Here is a 22,516-nt window from a genome sequence, read left to right on the forward strand (position 1 = left end):
GTACTACCCACTCACAGTACCATACATACATACATACATACATACATACATAGAGATAAAACATAGAGATAAAACTAGGAACATACAGTATTTTTTGCCTTATCTCTTTTCTTTCTGCAGGAGCCTGAACATCAGAACACTGCTTTCATAGACAACAAAAAATATCAGCATCTCCAGGTGGGCTATTGACCTATCTCCCATTTAGCACCTCCAGGGAAAAAAATCCTGTAATCGCCATTGTTTTGGACCCATGTCACTGTGCTTTTGCGATGATTTTAGACAGTTAGAAAACGAGCACTGTGGCCACTGTGAATGCTATGACTGAGATCAAAGTGAACATTGCCAAAAGCATTTATTTGTCCTACGTGTCCTATGTGTGCGTGTGTCTAACTTCGGTTTGTGTGCGTTTGATGAAATAATCAAAACCTCCAAATTTAAGAACTATTATGTCTGAGTATCAGTGTGTTTTTGCGTGTGTGCTTTGTATTTGCGTGTATTCGGACGAGTGCACACGCCCGTCGTCATTTTGGTTGCGTGGGCGCCCGTGTGTATGCATGCATAGACTATACTTGCATGTCTGGCTTTGTATACGCTCATGCTGTCGAATGTCGAATCTGTGGCACGTGCATAGATGCAAGGGAGAGTAACACTGACTGTTAATTTCATCTGCCACATCCTCTATTGTTATGCGTAATTTCCTGCCATGTAGCCTGGCCGCATATATCTGGCCTCACGTGAGGAGCTATTTCAGGATATTCCAACCCCTCCATCCTTTTTTATCACTGGAAACCACGTCCCCATCAAGCCATCCATCCTCACTGAAAACCATGCCTCAATTCCAAATTCTCCAGAGACACCCCGAAATCGGAGGACTGGAAGAGATAACCAACCAAGTCACTGACAAATCCTCTCTATTCCCGCTCTATACTGTTAATTCACGCAGACGTCACCCTGACACTGAATTATTTGAACAGACAGTAAGCCTGGTGCTGTGTTTTAGACTTCTGAAAAAAGGTTTGATCAAAGAACATAATAATAATAATAATAATCCATCCATTATCTGAACCCGCTTATCCTGAACAGGGTCGCAGGGGGGCTGGAGCCTATCCCAGCATACATTGGGCGAAAGGCAGGAATACACCCTGGGCGGGTCGCCAGTCCATCACAGGGCACACACACCATTCACTCACACACTCATACCTATGGGCAATTTAGACTCTCCAATCAGCCTAACGTGCATGTCTTTGGACTGTGGGAGGAAACCGGAGTACCTGGAGGAAACCCACGCAGACACGGGGAGAACATGCAAACTCCGCACAGAGAGGCCCCGGCCGACGGGGATTCGAACCCAGGACCTCCTCGCTGTGAGGCGGCAGTGCTACCCACTGCACCAATAATAATAATAATAATAATAATAATAATAATAATAATAATAATAATAATAAAGCTACCATCATCTGTTGACAAACCTGGAAGCATTTGTAATAACAGTAGTGTAATGTTTTAACGAGGATCAGTTTGAGGTTTTAGCTTAATTGTGCGTAGAATTTCAGGCGATTCCTTTCACCCACGTGCCTTGCAGAATCCTGAATGGTTCGAATATCAGATCGAAGGCACAGTATGAATGATTCGGAAAATGAAAATGAATGGACACGTGAATCAGATAACCCCCTACTCGCGCTTAGGTATGAATGAACGTGCTCACAGCCAGAAACTTCATAAGAGACTGAACGCCTCTTACCGTTTTTTTCCACCGGGGGGCAGCATTTCTGCGATCTACGACTCGTGCGTTCAATCACATGGTGGGGAGGGCTGAAGTTACGCTGGCCGTCACATACCGACAATGTGATGGGTACACACGAAGCTATAAAAGTATAGACTCTTGGACATGAACGCTTAGTCAAAAAAATGAGAAAAAGTTAGCAGCTTAAGTCAGGACTGGAACCGTTTACATCATGAGGAGGCTGATATGTGCTGGATAATTTTGCCACAGCTTTGACAGCAAAACTGAACCCATGGGGTGCAAAACTGAAATTTATTGTGCTGAATGCGAAAAGTAAATTGACGGTGTACAATGAGCACAAATGGGACCCATTTCAACGGTTCTTCACTGGCCCCGCACGAGCTAACCCTGAATCGCCCGCCTTGGGTCGCGAACACTTTAGGATGCTTTCTGATATTCACAACCGTCGTTGATATTTTGGGCAACCTCTTGGTGATTTTCTCCGTTTACCGGAACAAGAAATTGAGGAACGCAGGTAAGAGGGAGTGAGTCAAATGACTCAAAGCAGTGATGTGAACGTGCAGCCTTCTTCAGACTTTAAATGAGAAATCGCGGCAACGCCGTTGTTTTAAATGCTTGAAAGTATTCCAACCTAATCGAATTCGAATTATGTAGATAGTCTGCGCTGAGTGAATGGGGGGATACGCGCACCTGTTATTATATTCAACTGTTAGGCAAAAATAAGTTAATGTTGGCTACATAGTTATTCATCCCATAGTGTTATATCTTGTTTTCTGTTTTGTTTCTTGCCGAAGATGAAATGTAGCCTACTACTAGTGTAAACGAGGCATTATCCGAAATATGTTTTCTTTTTAAAAAACATTGCTGTAAGTAGTACATTCCATTTGTAGTAGAGGTTATGAATGTTTGGATGACTTATTCGTGGTATACTGCTTATAGTAGCCTTTATTATGAGCATGGAATTATAAATCAGTTTGGTGTTTTGTCCATAAAAGTTCCAGAAATTGACCTTGCATAACGTGTACTGTTATTGGTTTTACGATTATAGCAATGTTGCCCTGACTCAGCTATGGCGAATAAATACACCAAATTGAATCGCCATATCGGTCACAGTGTTCCCAAATGTCTATAACGGAATGATACTAACTGGAGCCTACCACTTGGCATTTGGGTGTTATGTGGGTGTTTCTGTATTATGTGGTAAGAACTAATTTAATGGAACTTGCTTTACATCGCACGAATTGGTCTCATTGGTGACTGGGTGGGTTAACGAGTTAGCGGGTAAATGTGATTTTATGTTCGTGCGAATTTCTTTTCGATGTCCCACAGTGTGTAGCCTATAAAGTCATACCAATTGTCTGGCACAACAGAATGCCAAGGGAGTCAGATGCCATCGAACTAGTTGTTCCATTTGACTGACGTTCACTGCCATGGTCTTAAGGAAATAAATGTAGCCTAGGCTACCATACCGGTAGGGGTATAAAACGAATGTGAATTGTGTCTGTCTGTCCTTGTAGTCTCGCGGAGGTAAAATAAATAAATAAATAAAGAAATAATTAAATAAACATCTCTAATCGGTATCGCAGACCAAGCGGATTACATTGCACGGCGACATTAATGCTCTATTATTTAATTAAGTTCAAAAAGCGGATGTTACTGCTTGTCCTTGAAATTGCGATTCAGAAAGAGCAATAAAAATGCCTAAACCCGCGTAAACTTACATTCGATCACATCAGGCTTTTTTTCTGGTTCTTCGCTGTTTTGTATATATTTAAAAAACACATTAGACATTAAGCAACAACAGAACAACAATTAATCAAAATTCAGCGAAACAGAGTTTAGTGCTGGAAGCATAGAAACACAAGCAGAGTCAACGTTGGTGGTGCATTCTATGTAGGAATGTAGGCTATGGTAATGCGCGTTATGTGGATGTAAGTCTGGTTTCTTACGCGCTGAAAAGAACGTGTTTCCAGCATTTAGACCTCACTCCCACCCAGTGTTCCAACATGCCCCACCCCTTTTAACAACAGAACTTATGGACACAGTGCAATACATATATTGTACGTCGCTCTGGATTCATTTAGGAATATCCGATATAAATGTTACAAGATTTTCTTTGCCAGTATATATATATTATGATTGCTTAACACCAAGCCTACATACTACAGTAATATAAAGGGGGGTTGTGGGACTAGCAGTACATTACATAAACAGCTTACAAAGGATTGTCCTTTAGTTGAAGGCTTTTGCATTCATCTTTCCCCGCACGGACTCCTTTATATTAACCCTAAAATGACAAAAAACATTCTCATCTTTTCAAATGCAGTAAAATAAAAATAGACATTACATGCACATCGTTCATGCACTTCAAGTCTGCAAAGAAGAAAAAAAGTTTGTGGTTAGTTATGGCATCGGTTATCTGCTGTAGGATAGAAATATTCATACGACTACAATACGAAGATCATACTATTACATAAAGTTGCAAATAAAAGTAAATAATGCTGAGTTTAAGGAGTCAGAAGAGTCACCATAGCATAGTATACTATATGCATATACACTCAGTGAGCACTTTTTTAGGAACACCTGTACACCAACTTATTCATGCGATCTAATCAGCCAATCATGTGGCAGCAGTGCAATGCAGATATGGGTCAGAATGGGGAAAACATGTGATCTAAGTGACTTTGCTTGTGGAATGATTGTTGATGCCAGACAGGGTGGTTTGAGTATCTCAGAAACTGCTGATCTCCTGGGATTTCCATGCACAACAGTCTCAAGAGTTGCAGAGAATGGTGCGAAAGACAAAAAAACATCCAGTGAGCAACAGTTCTGTGGGCACAAACACCTTGTTAATGAGAGAGGTCAGAGGAGAAGGGCCAGACTGGTCAAAGCTGACAGGAAGATGACAGTAACGTAGATAACCACACATTACAACAGTGGTATGCAGAAGAGCATCTCTGAACACACAACACCTCAAACCTCTTACGTGGATAGGCTACAGTGGCAGAAGACTTTATAAGTCAAAAATAAGTGTAATAAATACCTAATAAAGTGCTCACTGAGTGTACATACAGTATACAACAGAAGTGAGTACACCCTTGTGCAATATCACATGAATGTGAAATGATTCAAAATTGTACAGTAATTGCATTACTTCTAAGTTGATCAGTAGGGTATTTACTGTTATGTAAAATTAAAAACTAACAGTTTAGATTTACTATATTAAAAATACAGGCCCCTCAGTAGGAACTCAATGCAACACAAGTCAGTACACCTTTCATTACTGAGATTAAAATACTTTGTATGTCCACCTTTATGTTTGATGACAGATTAAATCCTCCTCGGCATGGAGGATGCCAGTGTTGCACAAATCTCTGGAGAGATGTTCTGCCATTCTTCAGAGACAATATTTTTCAGCTGCACTTTGCTGGAGGGGTTGTGTTACTCTACCTTTTGCCTTGGGATCGTTATCTGCCAAGCTTCTGGAGAATGGGAGTCATCTTGTCAGTTAGTATTTTGGTATATCCACAGGCATTCATAAATGTCATCTCCCCCACAACGTTTGTACTTAGGCACCACCTCTGTGCTTCACTATCGGGACTGTGCATTCACTGGTAGCCCTGGCCAGGTTGATGGCAAACATGCTGGACCTCACCTGAGCCGCACAAATTGATCTTGGTCTCATCTGACCGAAGAATGTTCTCCCACTATTCATCAGACTTCTTTTCATATTGTTTAGCAGAGTTCAATTTTGCAGTTTTATGCTGAAGAGCAAGCAAGGGGAGTTTTGCTTGGATGCCGTCCTTAGAGGTTGATGTTATGCAATGTCCGTCGCACTGGCTGAGCTGCCACAGAAACGCAGATTTCCATTGATAACCCCTGTGCCAAGTGTGAAGCACTTCCCTGTCTGTTTTTCAGAGCTAGATTGTGCAAGTAGCGCACTGTGCGTGGCATCATTTTAGGAGGACGACCACTGCGGCTCAGTTATTGGTACTATGGCTTGTTTGATACCTGATTACTGCTGCAACTGTGTTTCTACTGATTTATAGTTGGTCACTGATCTTCCTGTATCCTTTTCCAAGTCTCACAATCAGATTTTTCAATTCCTCTGGCAATTCTTTTCCATGTGGAGCCATGATGCAGACATGCAGATAGACAGATGATGGGTCCAAAATTGAGAAAGTTCTGGTGTTCACAGGTCATTTCATAACTATGGTTATGCAATTAGGCTAATTGAAAATCACAGGTGTTCTCAATTTTGTTTCAATGATGACAGGTGTATTCACTTTTGTTGCATTGAGTTTCTACTTTGGGGCCTGTATTTTCAATGTAGTCTTTTTAAAGTATTTGTTTTTGATTGTTCATAAGAGGAAATACTTAAAAATAATGCAATTATTGAGTGGTGATACAATTTTGAATCATTTCACATTTAAGTGGTATTGCACAGGGGTGTACTCACTTCTGTTGTATACTGTATGCAGCAGTACTGCATACTGTAGTATAGGAATTATCTGAAGGAATCCCAGTGAGCTTTTTATAGTATTTGAAAGTAAAACCGATAGAGGATTGATGAACTAGAAATGATAAACTGCCCAAAATCTATTGAAAGTAATTAGCTGCTATCGATCAGATTGGAGTATGTCTATACCAGAAATGTTAGCTAAGTTTTCCAGACACTCAGTGACCAAGGATCTAATTGAGACAACTGTTATGATGCTTGAATGAGGACATCCAGCCATTTACAGTGCCCTCCAAAAGTATTGGAACAGCAAGGCCAATTCCTTTGTTTTTGCGATAATGAATATGGAGTTGAGATAAAAAGATGAATACGAGACAAGTGTTCAGAATTTCAGCTTTTATTTCCCGGTATTTACACCTACAACTGCTCAGAACATTTGCACCTTTGGTATCAGACCACCCAATTTTAGGAGAGCAAAAGTATTGCTTACGACTGCTCAGGAGCTCAAGAGCAGTGGTCTGGCAGTCGGAGGGTTGCTGGTTCGATTCTGCCCTGGGTGTGTCGAAGTGTCCCTGATCAACACACCGCACCCCCAGTTGCTTCTGATGAGCTTGTTGGTGCCTTGCATGGCAGCCAATCGCTGTTGGTCTGTGAGTGTGTGAATGGGTGAATAAGAAGCATCAATTGTACAGCGCTTTGGATAAAGGCGCTATATAAATGCAGACTATTTAATATTTATTTGGAACAGAGTGTATTTAAGTGAATTAAAGTAAATAACACTTAATATTTGCAATAACTGCATCAAGCCCTTTCCCTTCAATCTCCTCTTCAGGAGGTGAAATGCATGCTCAATTGGGTTAAGGTCTGGTGATTGACTAGGCCAGTCTAATACCTTCAACTTTTTCTCCCTAATGAAGTTCTTTCTTGTGTTGGCAGTGTGTTTTGGTTCATGAGCAGATCCTTTTTTCTGTCCACACTTTGGCCTTTCCACCACTTTGCAAGGGGTTAATCTTGGTCTCATCAGTCCATAAAACTTTGTTCCGGAACTTTTGTGACGTCCAAATTTTAATCTCGTCTTCCGATTCTTTCTACTGATGAGTGGTTTGCATCTTCTGGTATAGCCTCTATATTGCTGCCGTCTTAGTCTTCTTTGAACGGTTAATTTAGATACCTTCACCCCTGCCCTATGGAGATTGTTTGTGATGTCACTGACTGATGTTTTTCTTCACATTTCTAACAACGTTTCTGTCATCAACTGCTGTTGTTTTTCGATGTCTGCTTCTCAGTACGCCAGCAGTTTCTTTCTTTTTCAGGACATTCCAAGTTGTTGTACAATTCTATCCCCAATGCTTATGCAATGGCTCTGATTGATTTCCCCTCTTTTCTAAACATCAAAATGGTTTGCTTTTCTCCCAAAGACAGTTCTCTGGTCTTCATGTTGATTTATCTTTTCTTTTTTTCTTTTTTTCAGATTTTTTCCTTTTTCTCCCAATTTGGTAGCCAATTGTACCTCGTCTGATTCAATTGGAGGTAGTCGTATTAGATGTACCGCCCGTACCCCGTCCCTCGGCGGCCCAAATGAGAGCGACACGCCTTCTTCAAGCCGTCTCGTCTCGTGCCCGTTGCCGTGATTCCGAGGCGCCCAAGGTGCTTATTGTGCAGCGATCTAATAACCCTGCCAAGTCCCTCCCTCTGGAGCAGCGAGCCAATTATTGCTGCCCCACATGAGCCGGCCAAACTTGGCTTTTGGCAGGACCGAGAATCGAACCCCGGTCCCCGGTGTGCAACTGCAGCAAACTGCAACCGCAAGTCTGCTGCGTCTTAGCCTGTTGCACCACCGCGGCTCCGATTTATCTTTTCTAACACAAATGCAGTCTTTACAGGCATAACCCAAGGCTAAAACCAAGAGTAGATATTCTGATCAATTTTTGTTTAGCCACTCAATCTAACAGGACACATCTCGGCAACAAGAAGTATGTTTCAATACTTTTGCTCACCTAAAAATTGGGTGGACTGATACAAAAGGTGATATGTTCTAAGTTGTTTAACAAATCTAGATAAAAATACCAGGAAATAAATGCGGAAATCGGATCTCATGTACATCTTTTGACCTGAAACTCAATTGTCTTCAGTGTATAGCAAAAACAAAGGAATTGACCTTGTTGTTCCAATAATTTTGGAGGGGACCGTATGTGAAAAAGCAGCAGACATTTAATGCTAAACATTTGCAGCTGAAGGAAAGCATACTGTAATTATAGATTTCCCCTTTAACTTGTGTGAAATATAATGCCTTTATTATTGTCAGCAGTTCCAGAAGATGGTTATATGTACATAAATATACAGTAACAAAATTATGTGCTTTCACTTCATTTACAATAATGTCGGTGGAACTTTGGTTATTGTCCATCACCATGGTTACATGGAGATCACTTCTGAGAACATGCAAACATAAGAATGTCGTTGAGGACTTGCTTGGTGTTATTTGGATAGTGTAATAAGCAAAAGAAATAATAAACCACGCTTAACTGGCCAATGCTTTTCCATTATTGCAAAACAGCAGGTGGTTTGGCTGCACATCTGTTAGAACCAAGCCAGCCAATAGCAGTCGGCGCTTCATGTCAATGGTGTGCTGCTCACCGCCCCTACCCATATGCCACTTCCCGCCTTGCCAGATCATTCGCTTTCATCCCGAGGACTTAGGTCACGGCGTGCACGTGCACCCACGATTACGAGTTATATTCATAATCTGTCCGTCTCAATCCCAGCCAAAGCAATTGTCGATTATTTTTTTTATAGGTCAGCCCACAGACCAGAATATGTGTACAAGAAAAATGGTGACCTCATCCACTGGCTCAACCACAGTTGCGGTGACTCCTCATAGCTCTGCAACCAGAGCTACCTGTGGAACCTAGCTGTTTAATCAGGTCTGTGGTCACTCTGTTAGCAACTTGAGCAGAGTTGCAACAACTTCCACATAGCAGCTTATGCAGATAGCTTGGGATCTGCTGGGTCAGGAGCTTCAGTTAATGTTCACATAAACCATCAGACTGGGGAAAAAATGCAAGTGACTTTGACCGTGGAATGATTGTTGATGCCAGACAGGGTGAGTTGAGTATCTCAGAAACTGCTGATCTCCTGGGATTTTCACACTCAACAGTCTCAAGAGTTTTGCAGAGAATGGTGAGAAAATGTTTTTAGTTTTTGTTTTAGTGTCAGCTTAGCAATAATCAATGTTGCTCTGCGTTCCTTAAATCCAGTATTTCAGTATTGTTCCAAGCTAAATTTGCAACTCTTGATACATAAGCTCATTCCTGTTCTATACATAAGACGTTTGGGCTGTCAAGGAAGTTGCATGAGACCTAGGAGGTAACACTACATTCCGCTGGTGTCAATTGGTACATACAGACAAGATTGAAGTCTTGTCTCTTGGCTGTGTTGCTGACATTTAGACCTTGTATTCTTAAGGGAGAAGTCCCTCAGTGTTCTCACTGTGTCAAAGACTTAATATGGGAGCCAGTTTGTGTGCAAGTTAGAAAGGTTGCTACACTGCCTTCATATTTGTCAGTATCAATAAGTGCTTTTTTCTGGGACCATAGAATTATCAGGTTCTAACTGACATTTTTGGAAGTTTTACACCAAAATGCTGTTTAAAAGTATGAATAAATGCTACATTTAAGGTTGTATCTGTTTGGAGCCCATTCACTACGGCATCTTTGAAGCTCAATATCTCAAAACCACTAAGAATGGAGATGGAACTAGTAATTCCAAGGTCAAAATTTTGTCTGCCCTTACTGGCAAATATCTATGCCCATATTCATAGCATCCTGTTTTACATAATTGCACAAATGGAAACTGCAAGAGATTGTCCACATTAACAAAGACTTTACGAAACATATTTGTATAATAAAATATTCACAATTATCGGCTAATACTGATATGACCCAGATATTATCCTGACCATTATGTTACAAATGAGACTCCAAAGACCATACTTAAAGCCATCCCTCTTTACCTTTGTGAGGAGCATAACCATGACATCACAAAGTCAGTCAAGCCACTGGTGTCATTGATGCTGTGTTTCAAACTGCATAACTGAATGCAGTGGGAAGGTCCGGTCTCCCATAATTGTATTCCTGTTGGTGCGTTGCTTTCTGTGATGTTTTAGTACGGTACTATAGTGAAGAGGCCCTAACTTCAAACCAGGGAGGTTCTGCTTTCCAAACATCCTCCCTTGGAGGACAGTTTGTCATTCACTTCAGGTTCAGAGTTGAGATTTGCGTGAGAGATTGTGCATTTCTTGTCCTCCAGGGAGTGAAGTACTCTGTCCAGGTGGGAATTCACAGCCAAGTCATCCAGCCAAAATGGAATCAGAAAGTTGGCCTGATATCAAACAGCAGGTGTTCACTGCAAGCATATGGAAATTTCTGTCTTCATAAATTTTTTCCTAGCAGATTTCATTATCAAGGACTTGAACAATGCTCTTTTCTACCTTCTGCATACTTTCACGTTCAAAAACAGAAAAATAATACATATTAAAAGGAGGTAAATCTCAGTGTTCAAGTATGTAACAGAATTATTCACTCACAGGGATTTAAGTTCCTCAGGTAGAGATCCGCACTTTAAAATCAGTTTTCCACACACAACGTCAGGTATTATATGAAAGACAGAAAACATGATAAGTGGTGACTATAAAAATATGGAAGAATGTGGATTAGGTATACTTCACAATGCATTGACAAGGTGATTTATTAAAATAAGTTGTATGTGAGACCTCTGATAGGTACAGATGACTGTGTGTTGGTGAGTTCATTCAGAGGCTGGTTATAGCACCACCAGGTGGCTCACTTTATTAGATCCTTGCTTACACACTTTAACAGATCCTTACACTGAGTTAGTGAGTTCAAACTGCACTTTTTAGGAGCTGCAGCTGTTTTAGCTAAGGAATAATAATAAGCATAACATATCCTATAGGTTTCCAGCAAATTGGCTCCATGTACCCCGACACATTTCAACTATATCTAAAATCAATGATTAAATATCACAAGTCAGTAAATTGTTAAGTATAATTATGTGCTACTGAAGGTAGTAGTAGTTTCATTAGTGTTTGAGATGGGTTACGATAGAAGAAGTCAGGGCAGACACCTTTTATGGTATTAACTGTGCTTGAAATAGAGGTCCGGCTTATCTCTGAAGACAGTTAGGGTGTGATGTGCAGCTTACCCAAACATTTTAGCTGTTCAAAACTGCACACAGACATGGGGTGACATATAAATCTTCAAAGATGGAATGCAGATTGTGAATATATAGTATTTATCTGCTGCATTCATAAAATGATTCATGCAAGGTATTCACTGGAACTGGCAATATGAAGGAGTGAAAGATTGATCCTCTCGAGCTGCATGTCTTCTGTAGATACAGACCATTATTTAAAGTTGTGTGCTAAAAACACGGATATTAAAGGACAGCTGTGTTTCTGGTTCGGATATTAGTTTTGTTGGGTCTACAGCACCTGCATATTGGATATTCACAGTACACACTTTAAACCAATAAATCAAAACTAGTTGTCATTTGAACTGAATGACCACCCAGTAGGTCGGTGTACTGTGAACTGGTTTGTCGTTAGCGCTGTGTATGCATGGTATGTCCCATCAAAATGAAATTAATTGGATTTCTACTGAAATTTGCATGTTGCGATTTAATTAATGAATTGTGCATATGATTTTCTGAATCAAAATAGCCCTTTTTTTGTTCTTTGGAATCAATACCATTTCTGCTAGTAACAATATCCCATTAGCATTGTTGCAAGTGCCTGTTGTTGAAAATGCTGTTGTTTAGTACATTTTCTATCTCCTTTGTAGAGCAACTGTTTGCATAATTCGCAAGCATCAGCCACAGTCACTGAGATTATCCTCCCTACTTCTAAAAAGGAAAAGCAATGACAGTAAAAAACAATTCTGTCAGCACTTTGTTAGGAATTTATTAGCATTATTTTTTAGTCTTCTGCTGCTGTCGTCTATCCACCAAGATGTTTAACGTGTTGTATGTTCATAGATGCTCTTCTGCATACCACTGTTGTAATGCATGGTTATTTGTGTTACTGTTACCTTTCTATCAGCTTCGACCAGTCTGCCCCTTCTCCTCTGACCTCTCTCATTAAAAGGCATCTCTGCTCACTGAACTGCTGCTCACTGGGTGTTTTTTATTTTTAGCACAATTCTCTGCAAATTCTAGAGACTGTTATACAGTTTCTGAGATACCCAAACCACAGTCAAAGATCACATTTATTCCCCATTCTGACATTTGGTCTGAAAAACAGCTGAACCTCTTGACCACGCCTGCATGCTTTGATGCATTTAGTTGCTGCCACATGATTAGCTGATTAAATATTTGCATTAACAAGCTGGTGTACAGGTCTACCTAATAAAGTGATCCCTGAGTGTACTTTCTCATAGACAAAGGCAAGATCATTATATATTATGATGAAAATATAGTAAGTTCAGCGATGCTGGGACAGTTCTGCTCTGAATGCTGGCTTTGTTACACAGCTTGTGGCCCACTGAAGAATTAATCCATGCACCTGGTATAAAACATTAATACTAGTTTTAAGAATTATATTAGTCATGTTGACATACAACAAACACAAAATGCTTTGCATTCTTCAGTGGCATACCACAGTTGTTTTTCCTGTTCACTACATTTCCTTTTTTCTGTGAAAAAAACAAAGCCATTTCTTAGACTTCATGCTCTGTGGCACCACTGTCTGTTCAAATTACTCAGACCTAGCGCTCCCCGCTGTTAGGTAAGAACACAGCGATGGCTGCCGGTCTCACAGAGCTTCGCCAATAACGCCTCGTATTGCATCGTAGCGGTAGTCTCATCAAGTAAGCAAAGCGTTAACGCTGAAAAGTGCAGCATGCAACACTCGCAATGTTTATCTTTTCCCCACCCGGTAAAAATAGTTAGGGGGGGGACAGACTCAGAAGCAGACGTCCCCTTCATACACAATACAAGCCCTCGCTCCCCCATTTGTTATCATTCGTAATTTCACAGTGCAATCTCTTTGTGCTTGATGTGAGCTTGGATGACGCACATGATAACCTCGGGGCAGTTAGATCAAGTAAAACCTAATGCTCATTCGAGGGGAGCCGTGGTCAACACATCATTTCTTTTGGGGGGGGGGGGGGGGTGTATATAGTGAAAAATACCCTGTTTGTGCAAAACTCATTACCGCACAGTAGCTTGCAACCACACAAACAACATATGCAAATGCACTTCGGCCCAGTTTATTATTTGAATGTTATTAGGCGCACATTTCAGTTTAACTCAAGTATGAGGGGTCAGCTGAAATGCTCCGTCAACAGTTATTACTCGATTAATAGGCAGCTCCAGATTTCCCATATCCCCCCCTTGTAAACAATTGTGTTTTCACAATGTGGCCAACAAAAATAAACCTCTATAGAATGGAACTAACAAAGGGATGACTCCAGGGGGAAGTATTATTGGATTTTTTGTGCCGCTGTAGAAGAGAGCGAGGAAAAACACTGAATTATTTTTGCGGTGGCAGCGATGCACAGGAGTATTACAGAATAGCCGCAGATGGGTGATTTTATTTAAACTGGCTCCCTTGTTAATCACGCAAATCAGAAGCATGTCTGGGCAAATCAACAGTAAGTTGATAAGCTACATTTTTACCCTACCATTTCAGATACAGGAACATCCAATGAAGATTTATGTATGTACAGTATACATAAATTGCATAAATGATGTATATGAGACGGGTGCGTGGGGGTTGGACCCAAAATGCACGACTCAGAAACAAAGGTTAGATAAAGTCCCGTCAGGGCTTTATTCGGGACGAATCCCAGGAGCGTAGTCAAAACAAGCAATGTCCATACACGTAGATCCAGCCAAACAAATATTAAACAAACAAACAGCACGGTGCCGAGGGAAGAGGCAAACTCGTAGTCGGTAAACATGCAGGGGGGTCCGGTAGCAGGAGAGCTGTCAGAGGGGCAGATGTACAGGCGGACGGCAGGCAGAGTCGTAGTCGAGGGCGATGCGGAAGTCGAAACCATAAAACAATCAGCGAGGCAAAAGTACAAAGACGGTAGGCGAGGACGTGGTCAAAAACAAACAAAGGTGAACGAAACAGAAATCAATAACGATGGTCGGTAAAACAGGCTTGATCTTAAAGTGAATCAATCAGGCAACTAATGCTCAAGAGTTGCGTAGTAAAACTAGAGGCAGACAATTTCGCAATGAACAGTAGCGCGACTGGCATATAAATGCAGGTGTAGACAGGTGTAGACAATTAGTTAGAGCGTAGCAAGGAAATGGAAAACAGGTGCGATGGATGACAAGTTTAACAAGGTGATTAGTAATCTTTAGTAATAAACCTATCCTGCCCTAGCATTAGTAAATTAGTAAATGACATGCACGAGAAACGTAAGGTAACATGAACACATGATTCGTTTGTTAGTTTCTACCCAATCCTGATCTAGCGTTAGTAGTTTTAGTAAATAGACAAATGGAAACAATTAGGGAGTGAATGACAGAAGGAGAGAGAGAGAAAAGGCGGAACGCAAGGTTTGCGGAAAGACATGTAAAAGTGTATGCATAAACAACGACCGGTCAACGTAACAATAAACATAAATCAAAACATAACAGAAAGCGAAACTAAGACGATAACCAATCAACATAACAAGGTAATATAATCGTACGAAACATAACTAAACATGACAAGAAAATAAATCGTAACGAAACATAACTAAACAACATGACAAACCTAGACTCACATAATACATGATAAGACACTACGTGACTAAGACAACATGAATAAACATAAAACATGGCAAGACAGACCTGAAACGTGACAGTATATCTATAAATCTTAAGATATATAAAGATATATAGTGTGTGTACAAGTATGTTAGTCGTGTGCACGTGTATATGTATGTATGTTTGTGTATGTGTGTGTGTGCACCCGCATATGTGTGTATGTCTATGAATGGTGCACTGCAGTTTGGCTCTAATGGTACAGGAATATGCTATCAGCCAGCTGTGGCCAGGAGCTTGCGATGGCCTTGTCGTGCTATCGTAGATGGGTTTTAATTAGCCTTGGGTTTCTGCTACATTACCCCACCCAGCACAGAGCGTCAATGAGAGCTGTGTCTCTCTAAACGGTCGCTCCAGCAGCACTATGTGGTCTGCAGAGGGTAACATAGTCTGCTGAGGCATTGGAGGAGTGAACACGCTTCAGCAACACTGCTCCTGGTGGAGTCCAAATTGAGGATAAAAAATAAATAGGATAAAAATGTTTAAAACATAGTATTTTTCACAGAAGGTGACATTTGCCCTCAGGGGTCAGGAAAAGAATGAAATAGTTCCGCTGGATTATTGTACTGCAGACAGTGAGGGCTGTGCTTGAATCTACCGCCCATTTCAAATGAACAAGCCAACCCTCCTGAATCCGTGCCTGCTTTATCCCACAGAGCCACAATCTAGTGGGTTTTTCCACTTTCCACAAACACCAGCCACTTATAGATATCACTCAATTTATTTGTGTTAAAACCTTTTTTTTTCTCTCAATTTGGAAAACCCATGTAGGTCAGACTAATTCCAGACCCCATCATGGGGAACATCCACACACTGGAATTGTGTGTCTTTGCAGGTTCGGGATGAACCACCCATTCAGTTGCTTATGAAAACGCCAGGCCATCCTGCACTATGACTGATCCATCCCTTGTGGGTAAAGGTATTTTATCAAAGGGAGAATATTAACCTGATTATTATTATTTTTAAGAATTTTAACTGAACTGAACATCAGTCAAATTTTTTTCTGCTGTGTTTTGAATCACCTTGCATGTTTCGCTAAGTCAACATTATGTTCATCTTAACAGTGTTCAGTATAAGCAACATTCCATATACTGTATATAGGTAATGTGTAGGTCGCCATATTTTCCATTTCTTAATGCCTTACAGGACTGCCCTATGGGGTTAACACACTCCTGATCCAAGACTGGTTTTCTGTAATAGCTTTCAACCGACCAGGTGTTTATTGGTACCTGAATAAACATGTGCTCATGTCCAAATCAATGACTCCTCTGAGAAGTTATGGTTGGTAGAATCAAAGCAATAGCCAGTTCCCAAGGGGTCTCTGAATGACACAAAAAGTAAATGTAGGAGTGGATATTCCTTGTTGAGGTGGGTGTCACAGGTGGGTTGAGGTCCATGGGGACAGTGCCCATCTTGTGCACAGATCTTCCCCATTTCAGAGATCTCTGACCTTTTGATACTTTTATTTGAAATGCCAAACAAGACGTGACGCGACATTTCCCTCGTGATGGCATTGAAGAAATATTCATAGTTTAGTGACAGCTTAAACACACTGAGGGTAATGTCATTGTTTCATAAAGATGAGATTTTCTTCTCTTGATAAGGTCTTGAAAAAAATTGCTCACTCTGTCCAGTGACAAGCATAGTGTTTTTGATTTTTGCTTTTGATTTGATTTTGCATCATTTCGTCTGTGTGATGCCTATGTGAATCATTAAATGCTCAAAGTATCACAGCACTCCGAGGTAGTTTGACTGTATGAATCATGGTACACATTCCCAGTGATGCTTTTAAGCTAACAAACAGTCAATAAGAGGACTATCCTCAGTAACTTAGTGAGGTTTTTTTTTGTTATCTTAAAATGTACAATGGTTTGAGTAAAGCTCGCAGAAAGTGTTTGGCAGGGCACTCCATTCAGTATGAGAAGGTTTTCCTTTCAAGAAAATAGCTGGGTTCCCAAACAATTTCCAACAATTTGCTTGTTTCTCAACCTATATATTCTGTTTGACTTACTGAAGGGAGAGAGAGAATGTGTGTGCCTGTATGTGTGTTTATGTTGGAGGGGGTAATCTGGGGCGGACAGAGGGAGGAAATCCTTCTAATAGGTAGAAAGATAAAAGATAAGATGGAGGAACAAGACGAATCCCTGGTAGGTTTTATTTATTATGTTTCGGTGTTGTTCTTGCCGTGTTGGACAGCCTTTTGTTCTCCTGCAGAAAAATAAAAAGAAATACGAGCAAGCAAGCAGAGCGGAGGCAGGCTTAGAAAGGCAGGAAATCTCCGCTAACCGGCATCGTTTGTACAGCTGTCATTTATTGATGGAGATATGACAGGCGCTTCAGTGTGCATGTGTCAAAGTGGAAGGCCCCAGCTGGGAGACAAAGGCCCAGATAACATACCGAGATGATGGATCATCTCTCGTCTTTACAAATGGATAAATGGATATGTTTCAAGTTTACAGTCTGGCATTGTTTTTTGTGGAATTGTCTCAGCAAATGCCTTCTCCATCCAGCTGCTACATTCGGCTACAGTGAAATAGAGTAGGACAGTGGTCCTGTACCATGAAGTACAGTAGAGAGTTTTTCCTTCAGTGTGCTCCTCACTTTGGTCTGCAGGAATTATATCTGAGCCACACAACTCTGAAATAGGGCGGCACGGATGGTGCAGTGGGTAGCACTGCCGCCTCACAGCAAGGAGGTCCTGGGTTCGAATCCCCGTCGGCCGGGGCCTCTCTGTGCGGAGTTTGCATGTTCTCCCCGTGTCTGCGTGGGTTTCCTCCGGGTACTCCGGTTTCCTCCCACAGTCCAAAGACATGCACGTTAGGCTGATTGGAGAGTCTAAATTGCCCGTAGGTATGAGTGTGTGAGTGAATGGTGTGTGTGCCCTGAGATAGACTGGCGACCTGTCCAGGGTGTATTCCTGCCTTTCGCCCAATGTATGCTGGGATAGGCTCCAGCCCCCCTGCGACCCTGATCAGGATAAGCGGGTTCAGATAATGGATGGACAACTCTGAAATGCTAAAGGACTCATCCTCAGCAGTAGCATAGCCTGAAATACTCATATAGTTTGGCCTGCAGAGCAATAGCTTCGACAGAACTACATCAGTGGGCCTTCACTATTGGGTGTGGTTCAACCAAGATGAGAGGGCTAGGGTACTATTTTGGTGGATGTGGCCCACCTTGCCCCACCTGTCCCTTTGTGTTTGGTGCACACTCCATAAACTGCAAGTGCAGCAATGGCTCAGATTCACAACACTATCAGACATTGCAAATTAGCGGGGGAAAATACAGATCAGGACGACCCACTGTTGACATGCATTAGTGCTTGCTTTAGTCAGTGAAATTTTTCACATTTTCTTCCTAGAATAAAATTTGGGAGGTGTGAAGGGGGGGGGGGCAATTATACCTCAGGTCAACAAAGTCTTGTTCTGCTCCCTTTGGGATTTCGTAAGATGACATTGTTAGTTAGGAAAGCTGGTCTTGAAGGGCCCTTGAAGCTGTGGCAGAGAAAAATTCCATCAATATTAAATAGCTGGAATCGGGAAAAGGGATTATTATAATATGTTTTTTTATGGTGAATATGACAAGAATGTTAATGCCGGATGCAAAGAACGTTGGCCCAATGCACAAAAGAGTGCTGGAGTAACACCCATTTAAATGTTCTTTACAAAAAAACCCCCAAAACATTAAAGCAAGAAAAGGAAAAAACACATTCCAATGTAACATGAAATATCTGGCTCGGAGTGGGAGAGGGGAGGCAGTGGCTCTGCTAGCATGTTGCTGAGGTTGTGTTTTCACATTTTCGCAGTTTCCTGGCACAGTTGTGTGGGAAACGTGCCAGACGGAAGCGGCCTTATCAGGAGCACGATGGAGCTCCAGGATTTCCCAGCCTCTGTGTTTTCTGCCACTCCGAGTGTGCTTGGGCTGTAGATCAGTCCGCTTACTCACATCCTCTTAAGCCCCGCAGATTTCATTAAGATTAAAGTGTTGCCATTAGTTCAGTAATTATCACTTCCATTCATATACATTTTTGTCATTGCTTCGGTACGTTTTGAAGGATTATTTTTCTGAGATGTATTTAACAGTGGAAAGATGCTAATCGTATCTAGCTTTACTAATAGAGCTTACTGGAATCTATGCAACCACAGGTCAGAACCGTCTTTGACCTACGAAGTTATAAGACAGTATTTCGGTAAATATTTTTGATGTTGTTGACTGGGTCATGTGCGTTTCCTGTGCCCACTGAGCTAGCGTTGTCTAGCAATGTTACACGGACAAATCGTCTAATCAGGTTTGACGTTCTTGCCCTGCTGAAAAAAACAGCTCAAGCTAGGATTTGAAACAGTTGTTAGCTGGTTGACCAGTTCAGACCAGAAGCAGCTACTAGTTCAGACATGCTACCAGCACTAGCTGGTTGACCAGCCCATACCCAGCTAGACCAGCTTCAAGCTTACAGCAGGGTGGCTGTCCTGTCAACATCCAGTAGACATCACCATAAGGTGGTGAATCTGCTGATCTTGCCTAAAAAAATAAATGTAGGTAAATATTACACTTCTTCTAATTCACCATAAATTGCAACTGAGAGGTATCTGAATGCTACGTTTTGTAAGATTTCATTCTTGCTACTCAGGAGATGTCCCACAGACGGTGTGGTGAATAGAAACGATTTTGCTCGGTGGGTGAGAGGACGAATGTTCATCTACCAGTTGTTTAGTGGGCATCTTCTCTCTTGCAACGTGACTGAGAAGGAGGAGCCACCATTAGCTAGTATGTAATAAGATAAGCGCCTCTCTTTGACCAGTGTCATTTATTTTGGAAATTAATCAGGGGCTATGGGATGTTGAAATATCTGCAGTGTGTGGTTTGTGGATTGGAACATACATGTGACCTGTGCACACAGATGGATCGGGAGGGGAATACAAAGGCTTTCTGTTCATGATTTGCCTGTATCTCATTTTGGGTAACAGACCAGATCCTTGGGTCTTATTCATTTTTCATGTTTATCTTGTGGTGAAATGATATTGTTTTAAATGCAGCCTTCTGGATATTAACACGAGAGCAATATGAAAAGAAAAGTGCAGGGGTGTCTCGGTGGCGAAGCCTGCAGAGCACTGACCGCATGCTCATTGTGAGCCGCGACGTCAACGGTTCGAATCCGGCCGTCTGACAATTTGTTGCATGTCTTTCCCTCTCTCTCGCCCCCATTCTTCCTGTCTCTATATACTGTCCAATAAAGCTGAAAAAGGCCTAGAAAAGAAAAGTGCAGTGCATACCAATTCTGACTTTTGAAAGGACAGCTTTGAAGTTAAAGACTTGATTAAGATCAACATTGTATATACTGAATTAAAGTGATAGCACATTTTAGTTATACCATGCAAGTCCCTTACATGTGTCCCTTTTTGACATATTGTAAAATATGTATAATTTAGATTTGTGTTGCTGTACTTCATTCTTCCTGTATGATACCATATTATATGATATTATTGGCCAGAGCCTATGGTTTTATGGGAATCTGTTTGGGAGTGATTGCCGATTGTTTGAGGTTGGGCTACTGTGCTGTGTAATGTTGAAACTCTGGTCACATGATGAATTGAGTCAAAGTGGACCAAAGCAGCTGTACATGCACAAGGAACCCACACAGTTTCTGGATGATGGATATATTGGAGCTTGACTGGAGGTGTCCTTAATGTTGCTGTGGTATAGACAACCTAGTACATCAATATTAATGAAATGGAATCAGAGTCTGCATTTTCTTACATGATGAATATGAAAAATATGAACATACTACCATACAGGCTATCCTGACCTTATGGCTAAATAAAACACTACTACTGTAGAAGAAATTAACTCTTTTATATATATATTGTAGGTTCCGAAGGGTAATTTTTAGTAATCAGTCTCATTTAATTATTAAATTTAGCTACGTTATTAATAACGAACTCAATGGTAATGATTTAATAAATCATTCAACAGTCATACCGTTGAATTAATACTATGAATTCAACAAGCACTTATATGAGTTCGAATTTTATAAGTAGCCTTATAAGTAGTTCTTAAATAGCTAGTTGGCTTGATTTAGTGTTGGAAAAACATTGACGGACAACCGGTTACAATAAAGGGGTATTTATTGAACACAAGAAACATATAAACACAGCTAAATAAGAAGGGCGTGACGGAAAAGTAACGCATTGAAGTGGGAAGAAAGATGGAGGACAAAGGAATGCGCGTACACGTATGCCCGCGTCGAGAAAGCGAGGGAAGGAGACAAAGGAAGAGGGAAAGAGCGCGTGCACGTGAGTACACGTAGCGGGCGAAGAGGATGGGGGAAGGAATTGGTGGAGAATGTAGGTAGGGCCTTATAATGGTGGACCTATGGTTCTAGCGCGTAATGGCGCGTACACCTAGCTAAAATTTGGGTGGTCAGGAGACAAATTAATGAAATCACCGCAACAAGAGTACTTGCGCTTTGGGAAGCGTTTCCGCGAGTTTGCGGTGCTTGATTAAATTAATTTATAAACTTAGAATCCACTGACTATAAGCCCGGAGGGTTATTTGTACGGAGGAGAGAGAGAGAGAGAGAACAATGTAATTGGATGATCGTGTGGAAGTTGTAAACGAGAAAAACAATTTAACAAAGTTACATAAAGTTAATCTAACGATACAATGTATATAACATTAACAAAACTAATGCCCAGATGCGCAGCCTTACTTGGGGGCGAATATCTGATGATATTCGACCAGTCTCAAACAGCTGACCGTCGTCAGCAGGCAAAGTTTGTTGCTTGGAGAATCTGTGATGCTCCAGGGAATTAACGCTGTCCAGGTACCGTTGTCCCGGGGGAAGGGCGTCTCTGGCGGGACCAGGGAAATCCGTCTCTGGCCTGACCAGGGGAAGGCGTCGTCGTCTCACGCGTGGTTGGAGGAGGAAGAGAAGCCGGTCGTCTTCTAGCTCCAAAGTTGATTAAAACCGCACAATGTATGTGCGATCTCCGATAAAATATCGGGTCCTTGCAAGTATTGATGTGTATAATTTCAGAACTAGCAGGCCCAATGAATAGAACCGTGATCAAGGGTTCAGACACAAAGGGAGTGTTCTTAAAATTAATTAGATGGGAGTCTCTTTTGGAACGAACAGCATGGGATAGCCGTAGGTTAGAAAGAGGCCGTGAAATTCGCGCCTGAGGCTTTTGTGAGGTCCAGCAGTTGCGTATTTCCGGCTGTTACTGTATTGGCTAAATTTCCATTAAATTACAGTGGGAGGCGGCGTTGATTGCGTCATCAATGGCGTGGACAAAGGCGTTTCCCTGTTTCAAAAAGTTCTTACGTTGGCCCCAACATCCCCCCTTGGCCTTAGGACGAGCTCAAATCAGTCCTGAGGACACAAAGTGGGTCAAAAGTCCATTCACAGTACATGACAGGCTTGCAACATCTGGGCAAAGATTACAGACTGCTAACATCTGGGCAATTGAGGTAGGTTATGT

General features: G+C 41.4%; 1 protein-coding gene across 1 annotated transcript in view; it reads left to right on the forward strand.

Annotated features, from left to right (window-relative positions):
• The first annotated feature begins 1,918 nt into the window (after positions 1-1,918).
• mtnr1aa (melatonin receptor 1A a) overlaps positions 1,919-22,516 on the forward strand; it is a 39,367-nt gene continuing 18,769 nt past the window's right edge. The window contains exon 1 of the mRNA XM_061246825.1: positions 1,919-2,258. Coding sequence (XP_061102809.1) covers positions 2,075-2,258 — 184 coding nt within the window. The 5' untranslated portion in view covers positions 1,919-2,074. The remainder of the gene's footprint in view (positions 2,259-22,516) is intronic.

This window comes from Conger conger, chromosome 6 (assembly GCF_963514075.1).
Source record: "Conger conger chromosome 6, fConCon1.1, whole genome shotgun sequence".
Taxonomy (NCBI): Eukaryota; Metazoa; Chordata; class Actinopteri; order Anguilliformes; family Congridae; genus Conger; species Conger conger.